Source organism: Lates calcarifer, linkage group LG1 (assembly GCF_001640805.2).
Source record: "Lates calcarifer isolate ASB-BC8 linkage group LG1, TLL_Latcal_v3, whole genome shotgun sequence".
Taxonomy (NCBI): Eukaryota; Metazoa; Chordata; class Actinopteri; family Centropomidae; genus Lates; species Lates calcarifer.
In genome coordinates, this window is record NC_066833.1 from 18,279,533 (window position 1) to 18,295,589 (window position 16,057).

Sequence of the window (16,057 nt, forward strand, 5' to 3'; positions counted from 1 at the left end):
AGCGGCTCCTCAGCTGACACACCGCCCCGCACACAAAAAAGGACAATACTTTGCTAAATATATTTCAGCGTCTGTCCTGTCATGCCCGCTGTCATCCCGATGCCCAGCGCCTGCGCCAGTCCTCTGCAGCTGACGTCACACCCAGCATGGCGGTCAAGGTGACTCCGTCAATATTTCTTATCACATATTAATTTTAAAGGCAGTAAAGCGGCCGTGAAGGAAACCGCTGTCGGGATACGGAGGGCAGCTTGTCTGGGCGGACGCGTGGGTTTAAAGCTCCTGTTTAAAAATTGCACCGGAGTCCTCCTTTATTTTAATTCTGCATCTTTACATAGGCGCATCTCCGCCGGCCTCGCAGAGACAGCTGTAATTTCTTTCCTCTGTTGCATTTGTAAATCAGAGACATTTGACTTGAAGCGGATTTATTAAGTAGCCTGAAAGAATCGCAGCACGGTTATTTCCACTTGCAGGTTGTTGTAGTTGTTGTTACAGTCGTCTGGGATCGATCCTGCTAAGCTGACTGCGTAAAAAAAAAAAAAAAAAAAAAAAAAAAAAAAAAAAAAAATCAAAGCTGAACTTAACTTCAGTTTCATTGATTAACTGATTGAACATATAGCACAGTAGCCTGCTGTAGACATCATGATACTCTGACTGTTAACTTCGTCTAATAGCAGATTTCAACCTATGTGTTATAGGTGCAAGCCACAAAAAGAGCCGACCCCCATGACTTGAAGACTATTTTTCTGAAGGTAAGATTGATAACAGAAACCGAAACATCTGGAGCATTAACCTGCATGGCAACACATCAGCACATACAGAAACTGTTTATTACAAGTCCACTAACGTGTAGCAATCAGTGAGTGGTCTCTGTGTGGTGTCCATTGGGGAAACATAGCTCAGTAAAGGTCACACAAATGCTTCGACTAATTTTGGATCTGCTTCAACAGTGAATCTCCCCTTTGCTTTGACTTCATGTGTGTGCCTGAAGTGTTTGCTTTGATCCTCAGCATGTCAGTGAATTATCATGCTCTGCCCGCCACCCTTCAAAGACACAGATCCCTGGCATTAGTGTGCAGGTTTGTTTACCCCTACAGGTCTTGTTTAGAGTATAAACTTGTACCTGAAAGTCGGGAGTAGGGAGTTAGAACTCGCCTTATGGTCCCTCCATGTCTCTTGACTCTGCTATAAGAGGGCTGCGTAATTTCTGATGCATATTCAGGTGGAAGAGTTAATTACTGGAAGCTCATTCTGACTGCCTGTATAATTTGATTAAGAACTACTTGAGGCCTACTGTGAGGGTGAATGGATACACAATCATGTGATGGAGAAATGTGGCAATAAATTGCTTGGAATTAATATTTTCACTTAAAACATTAATTCAGCAGAGTGCATTGAATTGTAGCCCCGAAAACACTTGGTGTGAAGGCCTCCTCCCACACTCCTTCACTGTTTATCTCATGCTCTCTCTATCTTGGCTTGGCTCAGACCCACGAGTGTGGCCTTTCTGTTGCCAGTTCATGTGGCACTTGTGTTTCCAGAGCTATCTCTGTTCCAACTTGAAATCCAACCCGGCTCTAAAAATGACCTTATGTCTTAAAGCCTGACTGGGATCTCAGGTTTAGCACACTGCTGCGTTAGCTGTGCGTCCTTTGCTTTGGTCAAGTGAAGTCACACAACACTTGAAAGGTGATGGTTATTGATTTATCGTTGCTGTCTGTTAAGCATTTTATCAACTCAAATTAAATTTGGGCAATTTGAAGATATGAACTGTGATTCAACAGAGATCTGCACCACTTATACTGAGGAACCTCTATAGGACAGGCGCTATAGTCTCTGGTTGTTTAGACCTTTAAAAATCAATGAGCTGAACTGATTTATGATAATATTAAACATTTTTGCATTAAGTGCTTTGATTTTTTAGGCATCAATTCACTAGATTAGCCAAAAATAAACAGTCCTTATCTGATACTGTGTGACGATATAAATCCATATTGTGATATAAAATTAAATATATCATGATAGAAGATAGCATGTATATCGCTCACCTTGATTTTTGGTTGTAATGGACTACAGGTTACAGACGTGGGCTTGTGATTACAAAGTCCTGGTTCTACCTCCAGGCAGACATGACATAGTTGGGTGAAAGAGCACAGCCTAACAGTCCCTGAGGTTCCCTCGAGCAATGCCTTGAACCCCCAAATGCTGCGCCACAGCTGCTCAGTGGCCAACAGTTTGTACTGGGCGGCTTCCAGGTGTGAACGTGTGTAACTGTGTGAATGTGGACTTGGAGTTCCTGGACAAGACAGCTTGTACTTCCCTGAATAAATAAAGGTTAAAAAATAGGTACTGTATGCACCATTCCCCTAACATTTCTCATGCAACTGCTTATTAAAACGTTATACACTGAAGTATCATTACAGTGACATTTTCATTGTATGTAATGTTGTGTGTGAGATATTTTGCTTTTTAACTGTAATTGTGTATGTCTTTTATCTGGTAGTGAGCTGTATGTGGTTGGCTGCCCCACATGAAGTTAATGAATAACAATAATTTGAAAGAAATTAATGCTTTTTGATGCTTTTTTTTTATCATGATGGGATGCAGCACAGCATTGTATCGATACTGTACAGGGCCGGTAAACTGAGAACTGTCACAAAGAAAGAGATACCCTCAGTAGAACAGACTTGCTTTATCATCTATGTGTTGTTTCTATGCACAGGATGGACTCTCTTAATCTAAATCCACAGCTCTGTCTGTGTCTCCTCTGCAGTATGCCAGCGTGGTGGACGATGGAGAGCATTACATGACCCCCAGGGACTTTGTACAGAGTTACCTGGGTCTGCATACACAGGCTCAGCATAATCCCAAAACTGTGGAGCTGATAGCTGGAGTGGCTGACACCACCAAAGATGGGTGAGTGCCTGCAGTGACATTAGAGAAGTTGCTGTGGAAGTCCTCTGTTATAACGAGATATGTTAATACTTGATTAACAGTTATTGTTATTTATGTCTGCATTCTCCCATTCAGTCTTATGTAGGTTGTACATTTTATGCCCAGTGTCAGCTGTAGTATAATCTGTGATCTAAAAATCACCTACATTTGGCTTTAGTGGGTTTGTTTGTATTTGTATTTTGAAAATGATATTTCCCTGGTGTGTTGACACTTCTGTAGCTTGTCCTGAGAGCAAAAATGGAAATTACAGATTACAAGCTGTTAGCACAACACTATAGAACATGAATGGCAGTTATGAAGCAAAGTCAGCAGGCACGCCAGTCTTAACTGACAGATGTACACAGTAATTCTTTAATAGCTCCTACATGGTGGTCATGTTGTGTTAAATGTGAGTGTATACTTAATGTTATGTTGGTACTTTTTCTGTTGCTGCACTAATATCATAAAAGCAAAATTATTGAATCAATAAGGTAACTGGTTCTGTCCAAAATGTCAAATCTTTGAGGGCACTAAATTTAACTTTAACCATGTTTCTCCAGGTTCTTCATGTACCTTTACGTCAATAAAACATGTGTATATCATATCAAATATATCAAATCAAAGCAACAATTAAGCTTTAAGGCCACTTTACACCCAACTCTAATTATCCGTTATCATCTGTTATCATTTTTCTTTCTGTCTGTTTAAGATTTGATTAAATATTCCATTGATTCAGTGCGAGCAGTGCACCACCAAATGAAATCATGTGTAGCAGGTGCCAGAGAGAGTGTTAATGATTAATCCCAATGATGTTTGCAGAGTAAATAGCCAACTTTATCAGCCAATTTTACACCTTTGGCTTATCGATTTAAAATCTGTTGATAAGATAAGCCAAATTATATGTGAAGTACCTGATCATTGTTGCACCAACATTTGCCTTAAATTAGAGTGAATAGCAGCAGTTAGATGAATAAATGAAAAATAAATGTTTCATAAATAGCTGAAGAATAGTTGAAAAAAAAAGTTTAACTTCCATCTTTTCTGAGCACATTAAAGACTTCTCGCACGTGTTGGTTAAAGGTGAACTTAGCTTCAGAGTTAATTGTTATTAATCAAATGTAAATATGATTTATACAATAAATGCTAATATATTAGAAACATGGATGAGAAGTCCTCACAGTGCTCAGAAAAAATGGAAATTTGAACATTTGAACACGGCAACAATTTCCATCACAGCTGGGCAAACTCCATTTGCTGATGAAGATCATGTGATATGATCAAAAGCTCCAGAACAGCTACTAAATGCACCTTGAGGTGAACTCTTTTTATATCAGCTGCTGTTTCCAAGGTCGAGAATGAACTTTGAAGCTCAGCTAACAAGTAGAATTTGTATTGCAATGTTGTATGAATTTGTATTGCAATGTTGTATTTGCTTGCTGTTCCTAATCCCAGTCAGTATCCTCATCAGTATTTTTCTTCCTCTGGTCAACTCAACTGGAAGGATAGATTGTGATGTTATATTGGCTTTTGATAGCACTCTTTCTTTCTTGTCCAAACAGACTGATCTCTTTCCAGGAGTTTCTGGCCTTTGAATCAGTTCTATGTGCCCCGGATGCCCTGTTCATAGTTGCCTTTCAGTTGTTTGACAAGACTGGCACAGGGAATATCTCATTTGGTATGTACATGGTGGTTAATGTCAGCACGCTGGTGTGGGGGTGTACTTCCAGCTTAACTACAGAAGGCTATGCATCATGTTATGTGTACAGAGTGTAGTTTAAACACCATAATATGTCTCTATTTGACTAAAGACTTCATGTGGATAATGTAAGGTATTTAAGATGCTTTTGTTGTACTTTCAAATGGATTAGTAATAGAAAACAGTGGTGATGGAAACAGCCAAAAATATACTGAGGTGCTCAAGGTGAGTTTGAATGCAACATTGAATGTTCTGGGTCGCAAGTGCTTTTCTTACTAAAGCATGTGTTGTCAATAAATGTAGCAGTAGCCACATTTTTCTTCTCTGGCCTTCTGGAGCCTATAAAGTATTACATATGCCAGCAGCTTGTATTTTTAAAGTCTCATCTCAGGGCAGGACAGCAAGTGAGCTGTGTGGAACATCGCATTATAACCAGCTCCATCTGACAAGAAGAGAAATGAATCCAGCATGTCATAAATCAAGAGGTGCAGAGTCATACAAAGGAGCTGCTGCTATGCTCTTTCTGTGCAATGGGCCTCCATAAAGGTGACTGAAATTGAGAGCAGTGCTTACGCAGAAAATTTCCTGGATGGACTCGAAACCGTCAAAATGTAAAAGCAGTGGGACTGTCAAACAGCCCATTCAGCTCTACAGTTCAAATTGACTCTTTCCTCTGCTTTAACAAGGTTCTCTACAAATGGAATGAGGATGTGAGATGGACATTACAGTTGCATCTTGCATGTTTTTTCTCCCCTCTGTGTCTTGTTATCGCTCACTCATGTCTCGCTCTTCCAGAGAATGTACGCGACATCTTCAGCCAGACCACAGTTCATCACCACATTCCCTTCAACTGGGACTGCGAGTTCATCAGGCTACACTTCGGCCATGAAAGAAACAAGAATCTCAGCTACACAGAGTTCACCCAGTTCCTGCAGGTATATACCTTTTGCATCACAGAAAAGCATCCGTCCAGTTTTTACAGCGAAAGGAACAGTTTGACATTTTGGGAAATAAGGCTATTCACTTTCTTGCCAAGAGTCAGATGAGAAGACTGACCCCACTCTCATGTCTGGGCGGTAAATATGAAGCAGCTGGTTAGTCTAGTTCAGCATAAAGACTGAAAACAAGGGGAAACAGCTAGTCTGGCACGGTCCAAAGGTAAAACACTTAGAAAGCTCATTATTTAACATGTAACACTTTCTTGTTTGTGTCTTGTTTGTCACTTCAGAAAGTGAGTGCTCCCTGTAAAACCACAAGTCTCTATGCTATGCTAAGATAACAGGCTGCTGATCATTTAGTGAATGGAAGTGACTCTGGGTGTGGGTTTTTAATCTAAAATTTAATTTAAGTGAGAAAGACTATGCTTGTTCTGCATTTAAAAGTTACATATCATTTGATTTTTTTCTTATTGTCATATTACCACAGTGCAGGGTTAACGTAATAAGCTCAGCAGCTCATAACCACAGCTGCAGTTAAACAGTTTTGTATGTACAGTAAATCCAACATCATTCGCCACACAACATACTGTCAGCACATAATTTCAGCATGTTAGAAAGTATTTGTACATCCATAAATCTGAAACCAGTCATCCTGTGGTGAGACATTTCTATCCTGCTGAAGGACAAATGGAAACCAAGTAAAGTGAACTACATGCTGTATAAGATTGACCATGATCGTTGTTATGGGACACTGCGTCTTCGGTGTTTCGTCTCTGCTGGCTGTTCTGGTGGTTTGCGGTAGCCCAGTGTGACACTGAGACTCTTAACGTTGTTGTTTTGCTTTATTGGTCGTTGCCTGTATTTGACTGAGACTCGCTCACTGTGCAGTTAAATCAGCGGCAGCAGTACGGTCACAGGGAGGAACCTGGTTTGGAGTGGAGGGCTGTGGTCTCAGGCAGAAGCTGGGTGGTCCGAGAGTTAGACAGGCTGCGCTGTGGCTCCACTGCAGTGTGGGATCCCTCAGAGCACTTTGTGGTTTATCATACTTGACTAGGGCTTCCCACTGCTTCACCAAAGACCCTTTTGTGTGCAGGATTTAATTTACATCTATCATTATTGTTGTCTTGTTTTTCTGTCATGTCCAAGCACATTTCATTTCTTTTAACTGAGTCTTACTTAAAATACAAAGAAGTACAAGCCTGTTTGTCGATTTGGTTGTTTTTCACACAGTCTTGGCTCTGCCACCTTGTGGCTGTTGCAATGTTTGGACTTGAAACTTGGGTGAGTGCAGATAAGGTAGAAGTTTTTTTAAAGCTTGATAGGTACGATGTTTTGTGAAGCAACAAAGTATCATCATGAGTTTTCAACAATATAATCAGCAAACATTGTGAGAATTAATCTTCAGTAACAATCCACTGATTAGGTTATCAGAACCAGAGTGTAAAGATGAAGTAACAGCTGAATATTGCAGTGACGTTGCTCTGTGATCCTCTGGTTATACATGATGAGCCTTGACAGCAGACACTGACCCAGGGTCAGCCCCCTCCCCCCCCGTATCCCCTTCTGATTGCATGGTTGTCATATTGAATCATCTTCCTGCGGACACACCTGCCGACCGCCTTGCTCGCCACCCGGCTCAGCCCGGCTCGGCTCCGGGATCAGACTTCTCAGGACGTGGTTTCCATTAGCCTCCGGAGAGATGGTGGTGATTACAAAAGCCAGTGTCTGACACCGTCACATCTGATGACTCTCACGTCTGTCCAACGCTGATATTATTAAACCTTCTTCCTCAAACGTTCCATTTCACCGCTCACTCGTAATGCAGGAACACACTTCTTTTGTCAGCTAATGGCTTGTGTGTGTCCTCTGTGTGTGTGTTTCCGTGTTGTTGCAGGAGCTGCAGTTGGAGCATGCCCGCCAAGCTTTTGCACAAAAAGACAAGAACAAAAGTGGCACCATCACTGCCTTGGACTTCAGCGACATCATGGCCACCATCAGACACCACATGCTGACTCCATTTGTAGAGGAGAATCTGGTTTCTGTGAGTTGTGGAAAAAATCCAACACCATTTGTTACATTTTTAGAAACATGAGAGATCAGGATTCATTGACTACAGCTATGCTTAGCCGTCCATGTTAGTCATTTATTTTTCAAAGAACTGCTGTCATTTACAATAAAATCCATTTGAAGTCCCCCCCACCCCCGTACAGAAGGAATGACAGATTCTGGATCTCTCTTTAGGCTGCAGGAGGCAGTACCTCCCACATGGTGAGCTTCTCCTACTTCAATGCCTTCAACGCCCTCCTCAACAACATGGAGCTGGTCCGCAAGATTTACAGCACCCTCGCCGGCACACACAGAGACACACTTGTTACCAAAGGTACGCCCGAGACGCACAGCAGGGTCTCCTGACACCAATGAAACAGTCATGTGTGTGTTTCATGTGTGATATGAAATGTAGCTGTTCGATCACATTTCAACTTTCTCGACAGAGCGGTGTGAGTGAACACACAGGGAACATTTACTGTAGCGCTAAATTACAAAGGTAAATGAGAACTTCTAACCTGGTAATCAGATCACCCCCTACATGTAGATCTGTAACTGATAGTCATACTGTCAGTCACATCCGCTCCTGACTGTGTTTTCCATTGAGATGCAAATTGTAAACTGTTCCTTTACTCCATGGGTTTTCTCCATGCAAAGAGAAGACTATGGACAAATAGTATTTGCAAATAATCCTTGTTATTTCTATCACCAAACATACGGGATGGACAGGTGTAAAGCAAAAACTCACATGTCAGCTGTCAGTAACAGAAAAGCGTATCATTGCAGTACTCAAGATCGGAGAAGCAGGCTTGTAACTGAAGGTTGGAAATGACAGGAAGGTTTTTGTGGGGGAAGTGAGTTACCAAATCTTTTCCCTCCTTCAACAACAACTATTCTCTTTCATTTGAGAAAGACCACCTGATGGTGATGGATCCTCCCAGCAGAGCTGAATATAAAGCACCTGTAAAAGGATGTATTGCAGTATAAGGAGGTAAAGCACATATAGAATTGATTTAGGGGCTTTAAATATTTTTCTCCTCAAATATCCTGCTTAACAACAAGCAATAACATTAGAACAAGCGAGGAACAGTATTTGCAAATACTATTTAATACTAGCCTGCTGTAGAAAATACCTGATGTGCCTAACCTTTCTGTTTCCTGTTTGATTTTTTGAGGCCAAAGTGGCTGAAGTACTGTTTGCATCATTTCATTTCCTCTTCTCTTTGCTGCATTGTAGAGGAGTTTGTTCATGCTGCCAATAAGTTTGGTCAAATCACTCCAATGGAGATTGACATCCTGTACCAGCTCTCTGGTCTCCACTCTCACTCTGGGTAAGATTCACTAATCTGCAGCAGTATGACTGTATGTAGAGAGAGGCTGAGAAAATCAGTTAAAAAAGTGCTGACAACCCAGAACTCCTCTACAATAACATTTTGAGCTATTATGACTAAATATTTGTGAATCTTAATGGGTGAATTAAATTGACAAAATGACAGGTCAGATTTATAGCTGTGATTACACTGAAAAAAAGGACGCTACGCATGTGAGGTATAGACAGTTTAAAAGGTGCTGAACAAAGACATAAATGAATGTGTAGACAGTCAGCCGAGTTCACATTTGCACTTGCGTCAACCCAGGTAGGCTCTGCTGCTTTCCTCAGATCCACTACGTGTATTCAAAACATTTATAAAAAACTGTGTTATTTTTTTATTCCACCATGAATGGAAGAAGTATGTTACAGGTCTGTTTATTGGCTATAAAGATAAAGTTATTGCTTATTCAGTTTAACAACAGTTGCTCCACTGGCTGATTTACAAGACAAACATAAAACATGAATACAGACTTTATGAAGCGTCAGGCCAGTGGGGAATATTTGTGTCTCAAACACTGAGTAACAAAACACTTTCATTTACTTGTTGGGCCATGGGCACTCATCCAGCTTTGTTTGTCTGTGGTTTATATAAGCTTAAATTAAAGTTGCAGTAACTTCAAGTTATATGCCAGTAAAAGGTCTCTGGAAAATCTTACATCACTGGCTGCTGCTCGCAGTAGATGCAGGGCTCTCTGCTTTTCCTGGCCTAACTCCCTCCCTCTCTCCCCCGCTGTTCTGTGTTAAGGCGGCTGAACCATACAGACATTGAGAGGATAGCCCCGCTGGAGGAAGGAGCCATGCCATACCACCTAGCAGAGGCCCAGAGACAGGTAGCCTGACTGACTCCTCTAATACACCCCACATCCTCGTGCCTTTTATCAAAGCCCTTTCCTCCTCTCCCTCTGCTCCCTTCTCAGATAGGAGGGAAAAAGGGAGAATGCTGTGTCACTGAATTAGCAAAGTGCCCATGTTTTTCTTCCCTTGTGAAGTACATTACTTAAGCTCGCAGATAAAAGTACACCAATTATAGTTATAGAAGAGGAATGGATTGTTGCATTGCACCTCTCCATGAAAGGTTTTCCCCATTTTATTCAGTATAGGTGCACATACACATCGGCTGCAATCACACATCTGAGAAGCTAATAAGAGGCTTTTATCAGCGTGAGGCTTGAGGAGTTTTAGGAGCCTTTAGCAAAGTCTGCTAATGGCAGAAGGGGAGTAGGAGTCAAGGTGGATATGGGAGAACAAAATAGTTCCTGCCTCCACCGGATAACACAGCTCTATCTCAGGCTGTGGTCAGATCTTTCAGGCCACTCATGCTCCTGGGACTCGTGCTCAGAGGTCTGGAATTTGATTCCTGTTGGGGAGGGAGGGGTTGGGGGTGGGATGGGGGGGGTTCTGCAATTCTCAGGCCTGCCCTTTAGTGGAAGTAGGCTAATTGTTTAAACCCTTTGATCAAGACCTCGATCTTGTTAGCATGCAACCCTCAGTGGAAGCATCTGGGAAGTGGAAAAGAGCGATCTGCTCTACTCCCCTCTCATCTGGTCTGGGAGAAGTTACTCACCACCTCAACCTGCGTGCACACACACACACACACAGACACACACACACACACACACACACACACACACATACTTTAACAGAGTCTCACTCGGACTGTGTAATATTCATGTAGATACTTATCTGTACATGGAAAAGGCTTGTGGGGCTAATCTGTTCCCCCGCACCACAGTGAAAACAAAGGGGCTCCGCTTTCAACATCAAACACTGATCCAGAGATCAAGTAGACAAGAAAGAAATTACACTTTGTTGTAAAAATAAAAGAAGACCTTTAGCTTGTTCTCTCCCCCATGTAGTATGTGTGGAAAACTCAGCTATAGGTTCACACAGTCATTTACTGTATCCAGAGCTGGTCTGTCTGTGACATTTAATACCGGCTGATGATGAATCAGACGTTATAGGACATGTCCACATTCCATCGCCTTCCTCTGCCGTTGAGTACTCCATAGCATTTTTCTTTCCACAATGTATCTGGTTCGCTATAGTTTAATAACCAGCCGATTCATGGTTGGTGTTCTGATCCCCCCCGTCTTTCTCCAGATTCATTTGACCACTGGTGTCTCTTTCTCCTGCACAGCACGCTCACGATACGTCTCGGCCCATCTGGCTCCAGGCTGCAGAATCCGCCTACAGGTTTACCCTGGGCTCAATTCGCTGGAGGTGAGTGACATGTCTGCACCACGGAGCCCCCTGCCCGCCTCAGGGGTAACCTTAGCCGGCCCAAACTGGTAAGGATGAGGCCCCGGGGCCGGCCATTGTGCTGCATGGGAGAGGGGGCTGTGATGTGAGGCTCCGGCATTGTGCTGCCGTGCCACTGGTGGCTCCAGGCTGTCGTTGGAGTCGAAGACTTTGGAATGACACAAATCTTCTGGAACCGCACTCTCTGGAATCTCTGTCTAATTACACTGGAAGGAACGGATACAACGGATACCAGGAACCCCCCACCCCACCCCACTGCCATAACTGCCCCTCAGACAGGAACAAACACACAGTAACTTATCAATTCTCATTCAGCAGTAGACAGACGTATAAAAACAGATGTATATCACGTGTCTCTGTGGGGATAACGAGCTGTTTATCACCCTGTGTGCTGCCCAAGCTGTTTGTATGTTTAAGAGAAGAGTCATTACATTGATGTCAGACAAGACATGGTGGCAGGTATATCTGTGAACAGGAGTTTAGTGCAACTTGCTGCAGTGTTGCCTCCCCCCCTAAACAGTTTTCCCACAGTTACCAGACTTCCTACTCTCAGTGTAATAACTGTTTTTATTAGTGTACACACAAACACAGCTCTGTTTATTTGCCAGTGATCATTAAACAACCTCCCCAGAAAACATATCTGCTGAATGACTAATTATTATTGTAGAAAGTAATTGTATAAGGCAATTAAAAAAAAGGAATAAGGATGACAAGATGCTTATATGCATCAAGAGGATTGTCTAATTTTGGTTTAAACTTCTCAAATGTAAGGATTTGCAGAATACAGATTTCAATCAGTGACACATATGTGTGTGTTTTTACAGCCACTGGTGCCACGGCTGTGTACCCCATCGACCTGGTGAAGACGCGCATGCAGAACCAGCGCTCCACAGGCTCCTTCGTAGGAGAACTGATGTACAAGAACAGCTTCGACTGTGCGAAGAAAGTGCTGCGTTACGAGGGCTTCTTTGGATTCTACAGAGGTAATCCTTTGCAGATTTTATAGTACGCAAAAGGACCTGAAGTCTGTGTGCAGGCCAACATGTGGGAGTCTTGCAAAACAAACCGGTCTGATGGGAAAGCATTGGGATTTGTCGGTGTGCTAATATCAGCAGCATGGTTTGCTAATTGATACCAGAAACCTTTGCCCTCCCTGTCCAGCAGTGAATAAAGCAACACCCAGGGGTCGCGTTTTCATTATCTCAGCACCTGGGAGAGCTCTCCAAGGAAAATGACCAGAGCAGAATTCATGTAGTAGCAGTGTCTGATCTGCCTCTGCCCGGGTGGTGATAATGGTGCTGAGGGCTTGTGATATACAACACTTGTACCCTCAGGCTGTTCATATGAAGGAAGTCAAGACTGCCATCTACTGCTACCTCCACCACTGCAGCTCTTTGTTGCTCAGATCTGCCTCCCCTCTGCTTCCCTCCCTTCCTCCTCTCTTGCACATGATAAGAGGGTGATTGACTCAGAGACAGACACGCTCGGCTGTTTTTCTGGCTGCATACCAGCAGCAGTCACTCAGCAGCTCCTTCAGAAGTTTATCTGGCTTGATGAAGGACAGACGGTGAAACAGTATGGCGGTTATCGCCACCGTAGCACCCACCCCCCCACCCCATCCCGCTCGATCTTGTCCGTGACCACACAGCTCTCTCTGTTCTCCCACCAACAGTGGGATCAGGCCTCAACAATGCTGATCCCATACGCACCAGCAGTGTCATATTTTTGGACTTTTGTTCAATTTCAATGGGACCTTTGTGTTTTGGTGCATCAGATGTATCAGCCACATCTGTAAATATTTATGGGTTTGTTTTACGCACACAAGAACCCTGCAGCTTATACTGTTCTAGCTGTCAGTGGATGTATTCATTCAGCAAAGATAAAAAAAGTGCATTCATTTCAAGCCAGACTTTGTCTTTCTCTTTCTGTCAGGTATTCTAATGGTATCTATGAATAATATTTTGCAGGTCTCCTCCCGCAGCTCATTGGCGTTGCCCCGGAGAAAGCTATCAAACTCACGGCAAGTCATTCCACTGTGTAGCTAAGAGTGTTCAAAAAGTTGCTCTGAATGATTCGCTGTGAATGAAAAACATGCATAGAGCAAAGAAGAAACGCAGTCTTCGCAATCAAGATGTGACTGCAACCACAAGTTAACATTAATGCCCCCCGCTATCAAGATTGGTATTGTGTCTCATCTGCCTTTTCTCTTGATGTCTTCTTCCCTTTTTTCAGGTGAATGATTTTGTCAGAGACAAGTTCACCACACAAGATGATACCATCCCTCTGCCTGCAGAGATTCTCGCTGGTGGATGTGTAAGCATTACTCTAGTGATCCTTAAATTCAGTCTATAGGTGATGAACTCAAAACCAAGTGAAGCAACACATAGAATATACATACACATGATTTAAAGTAATAATGAAGGGAAGTATTTGAAATTATTTTGTTTCCCTAACTGGGCTAAATTGTTTAGCTTGTCATGATGTGGTTCACTAAAATACACACTTACTCACATTTATTACCAGCTGGAGTAATGACTATATTTTTAAAAGAAGTCCATGTGTGTAACCAACTTGCTTGTGCACTTACAGCATGGATAAATATTTAAGTTAACCAGTTAGTACAAGAGAAATCAAATGAGATGAAAGTATTTTAGATATAAAACATATTCACATTCTTAATTAAAAGTAGAAATACTGCAGTATAAAAAAAACACAATTACATTATATATTTTAGAAGTACTTTTATATAGTTTAATTAGCAAAATGTACATAAAGTAAAAGTACTTATAATGTACTTAACTATTGTACTGTTAATTTTATTAATGGATTATTATCACAGATGCATTCATGTGTATGTTGGACTTTACTGTTGAGGTTTTAGTGACTCTACTGTTTAATCTATAAAAATACATCATATTTTAAAAAATCATCATGTTTTAAATATTAAATCTGGCTCTGTCTGAATTGTAGTGGAGAAGAAACACTAAGACCCTGTTTTGGCCAAAGCATTTGAATCTTAGTGAATTGTTCATTTTGGATCCATAATTATGGGGAATGCTCAAATTGGTATTTTTGATTAATTGTGGTAATTAATTTAAAATTTTGGTTTTCGTTTGAATTTCATCTGACTCAGTTCATCAGCATATGCTTTTCATTTAAAGTATTCATCAGTAATAATGACTGTGTGTGTGAGAGATTTATTGTTGTTATTCTCAGGTCAATTCCTCTATCGGCATCTTACACGGGCTGCTTGAAAGACAAAAGTTAAATTTAGACTTTAACTTTTTTCAATTTTGGATCATAAAATCCTCAGAGTGTAACAGTGGATTAAAGATATAATTCCTCCTGCTCTGCCTCTCCACCGGCTGTGGTGAGGCGACACAGGCAGGCTGTGGAGCAGAGCCCACAGGTTGCTCACAGAAGAGCAGGGTCTGCAGGGTCGTGACCCCTGTCAGGGTGTAATTGGAGGAAGAGGCCCTGGAGGGTCCTGGATGAAGCGGGGTCTAGCTCAGTGTGATTGAGTCTGACAACGCGGTACATACCTGAGGCGTGGTCACAGCACCAGGTCTCCTCACAGGACAACCAGGATGTTTCCATTTCACACTGTTAACTTGTAAAGAATATTTCCCATCTATGACCTTCTCTAATCTGTTTGTGTGCTCTATATCAACTGGGTCACATCCCGGTGTTCATTTATGAGCGTTCAGAGTCTGGTTACTCTGATGAGAGTTGCTTGTTAAATTATCGCTCGCATGAGAAGTGAACTGAAGAAGATAAAAGAGAGGGGACGAGTGCATCAATCTTCAGAGCAGCGGATATTCCCCCTCCACTCTGAAAATGACTAAATGTGCCAGAGCACTTTTTAGACCTTTGCTCGGATGTTTACAGATAAGACCCCCTGCCCTGAATGTCACCAGCAGCCATCCTGGGGCCTGATTAGATTTGGGGAGGGTGATAAATGTGCCTGAGTCAGAGGGTGCTGTGCCTTCGGGGCATGGCTTGCCAGCATCCCGAGCCGTCCGGGTGATTCAGCTTCTCTCCCCTGGGAATGGGGGTGAATTGGGGAAGTGTGCGGGGCGAGGCCAGGCTGGGCCGCTCACCCTGCCACAGGAGGTGCCTCAGGGGAGGTGAGGGGGGGGCAGAGGGCTGGTGCCAGGGTCAGAGCTTCCCGACCATGAGCCGGGGCTTCTCCTCACCCTGCGCCTGCTCTGTTCTGACCTCTGTTGCTCCTCTATCAATGCCTGCTTTTTCCTCCTCCTGTCAAGGCCATTCTCTGACAAAATCAGATCACTGAGGAAAAACGTATCTTTTGTGCTGAAGTTTATGGAGATAATTTGAAAATTCCTACAAGGGAAGAAATGCTTACTCATTATTACCATTTTTGCCCTGAGGTCACCCCTCAGATGTGTCACATCACTTATCAGAAACAGAAAATCCACTTAAAAGCCTAGATCATTCAATATAAGCCACTCATCAGCTGTTTCTATTTCCTGTTGCGTCCTTCAGGCTGGAGCATCCCAGGTGATTTTCACCAATCCTCTTGAGATCGTTAAGATCCGTCTGCAGGTGGCTGGAGAGATCACTACAGGGCCCAGGGTCAGTGCCCTGAATGTTGTGAGAGACCTGGGCTTCTTTGGCCTCTACAAGGTAGGTCATCACCTCTGCAGCACCATGAGGTCTGCAGTGTCAGCCTCTGTCGTACAAGGGCGGTGAAAGGTGCTCCAGCGTCCCTGAGATACAACATCAACAACACAAGGAGGTTATTTATTGTTCACTTTAGTGTATGGAACAACAGTGGGAGAAAATTAGTGGAAG

General features: G+C 42.7%; 1 protein-coding gene across 1 annotated transcript in view; it reads left to right on the plus strand.

Moving 5' to 3' along the window:
• LOC108888690 (electrogenic aspartate/glutamate antiporter SLC25A12, mitochondrial) overlaps window positions 1-16,057 on the plus strand; it is a 19,292-nt gene continuing 3,235 nt past the window's right edge. Inside the window, exons 1-15 of the mRNA XM_018684790.2 lie at window positions 1-158; window positions 696-749; window positions 2,771-2,913; window positions 4,491-4,606; window positions 5,423-5,562; window positions 7,460-7,606; window positions 7,807-7,945; window positions 8,849-8,942; window positions 9,729-9,813; window positions 11,121-11,196; window positions 11,317-11,322; window positions 12,067-12,225; window positions 13,210-13,262; window positions 13,475-13,555; window positions 15,749-15,889. Coding sequence (XP_018540306.1) covers window positions 147-158; window positions 696-749; window positions 2,771-2,913; window positions 4,491-4,606; window positions 5,423-5,562; window positions 7,460-7,606; window positions 7,807-7,945; window positions 8,849-8,942; window positions 9,729-9,813; window positions 11,121-11,196; window positions 11,317-11,322; window positions 12,067-12,225; window positions 13,210-13,262; window positions 13,475-13,555; window positions 15,749-15,889 — 1,446 coding nt within the window. The 5' untranslated portion in view covers window positions 1-146. The remainder of the gene's footprint in view (window positions 159-695; window positions 750-2,770; window positions 2,914-4,490; window positions 4,607-5,422; window positions 5,563-7,459; window positions 7,607-7,806; window positions 7,946-8,848; window positions 8,943-9,728; window positions 9,814-11,120; window positions 11,197-11,316; window positions 11,323-12,066; window positions 12,226-13,209; window positions 13,263-13,474; window positions 13,556-15,748; window positions 15,890-16,057) is intronic.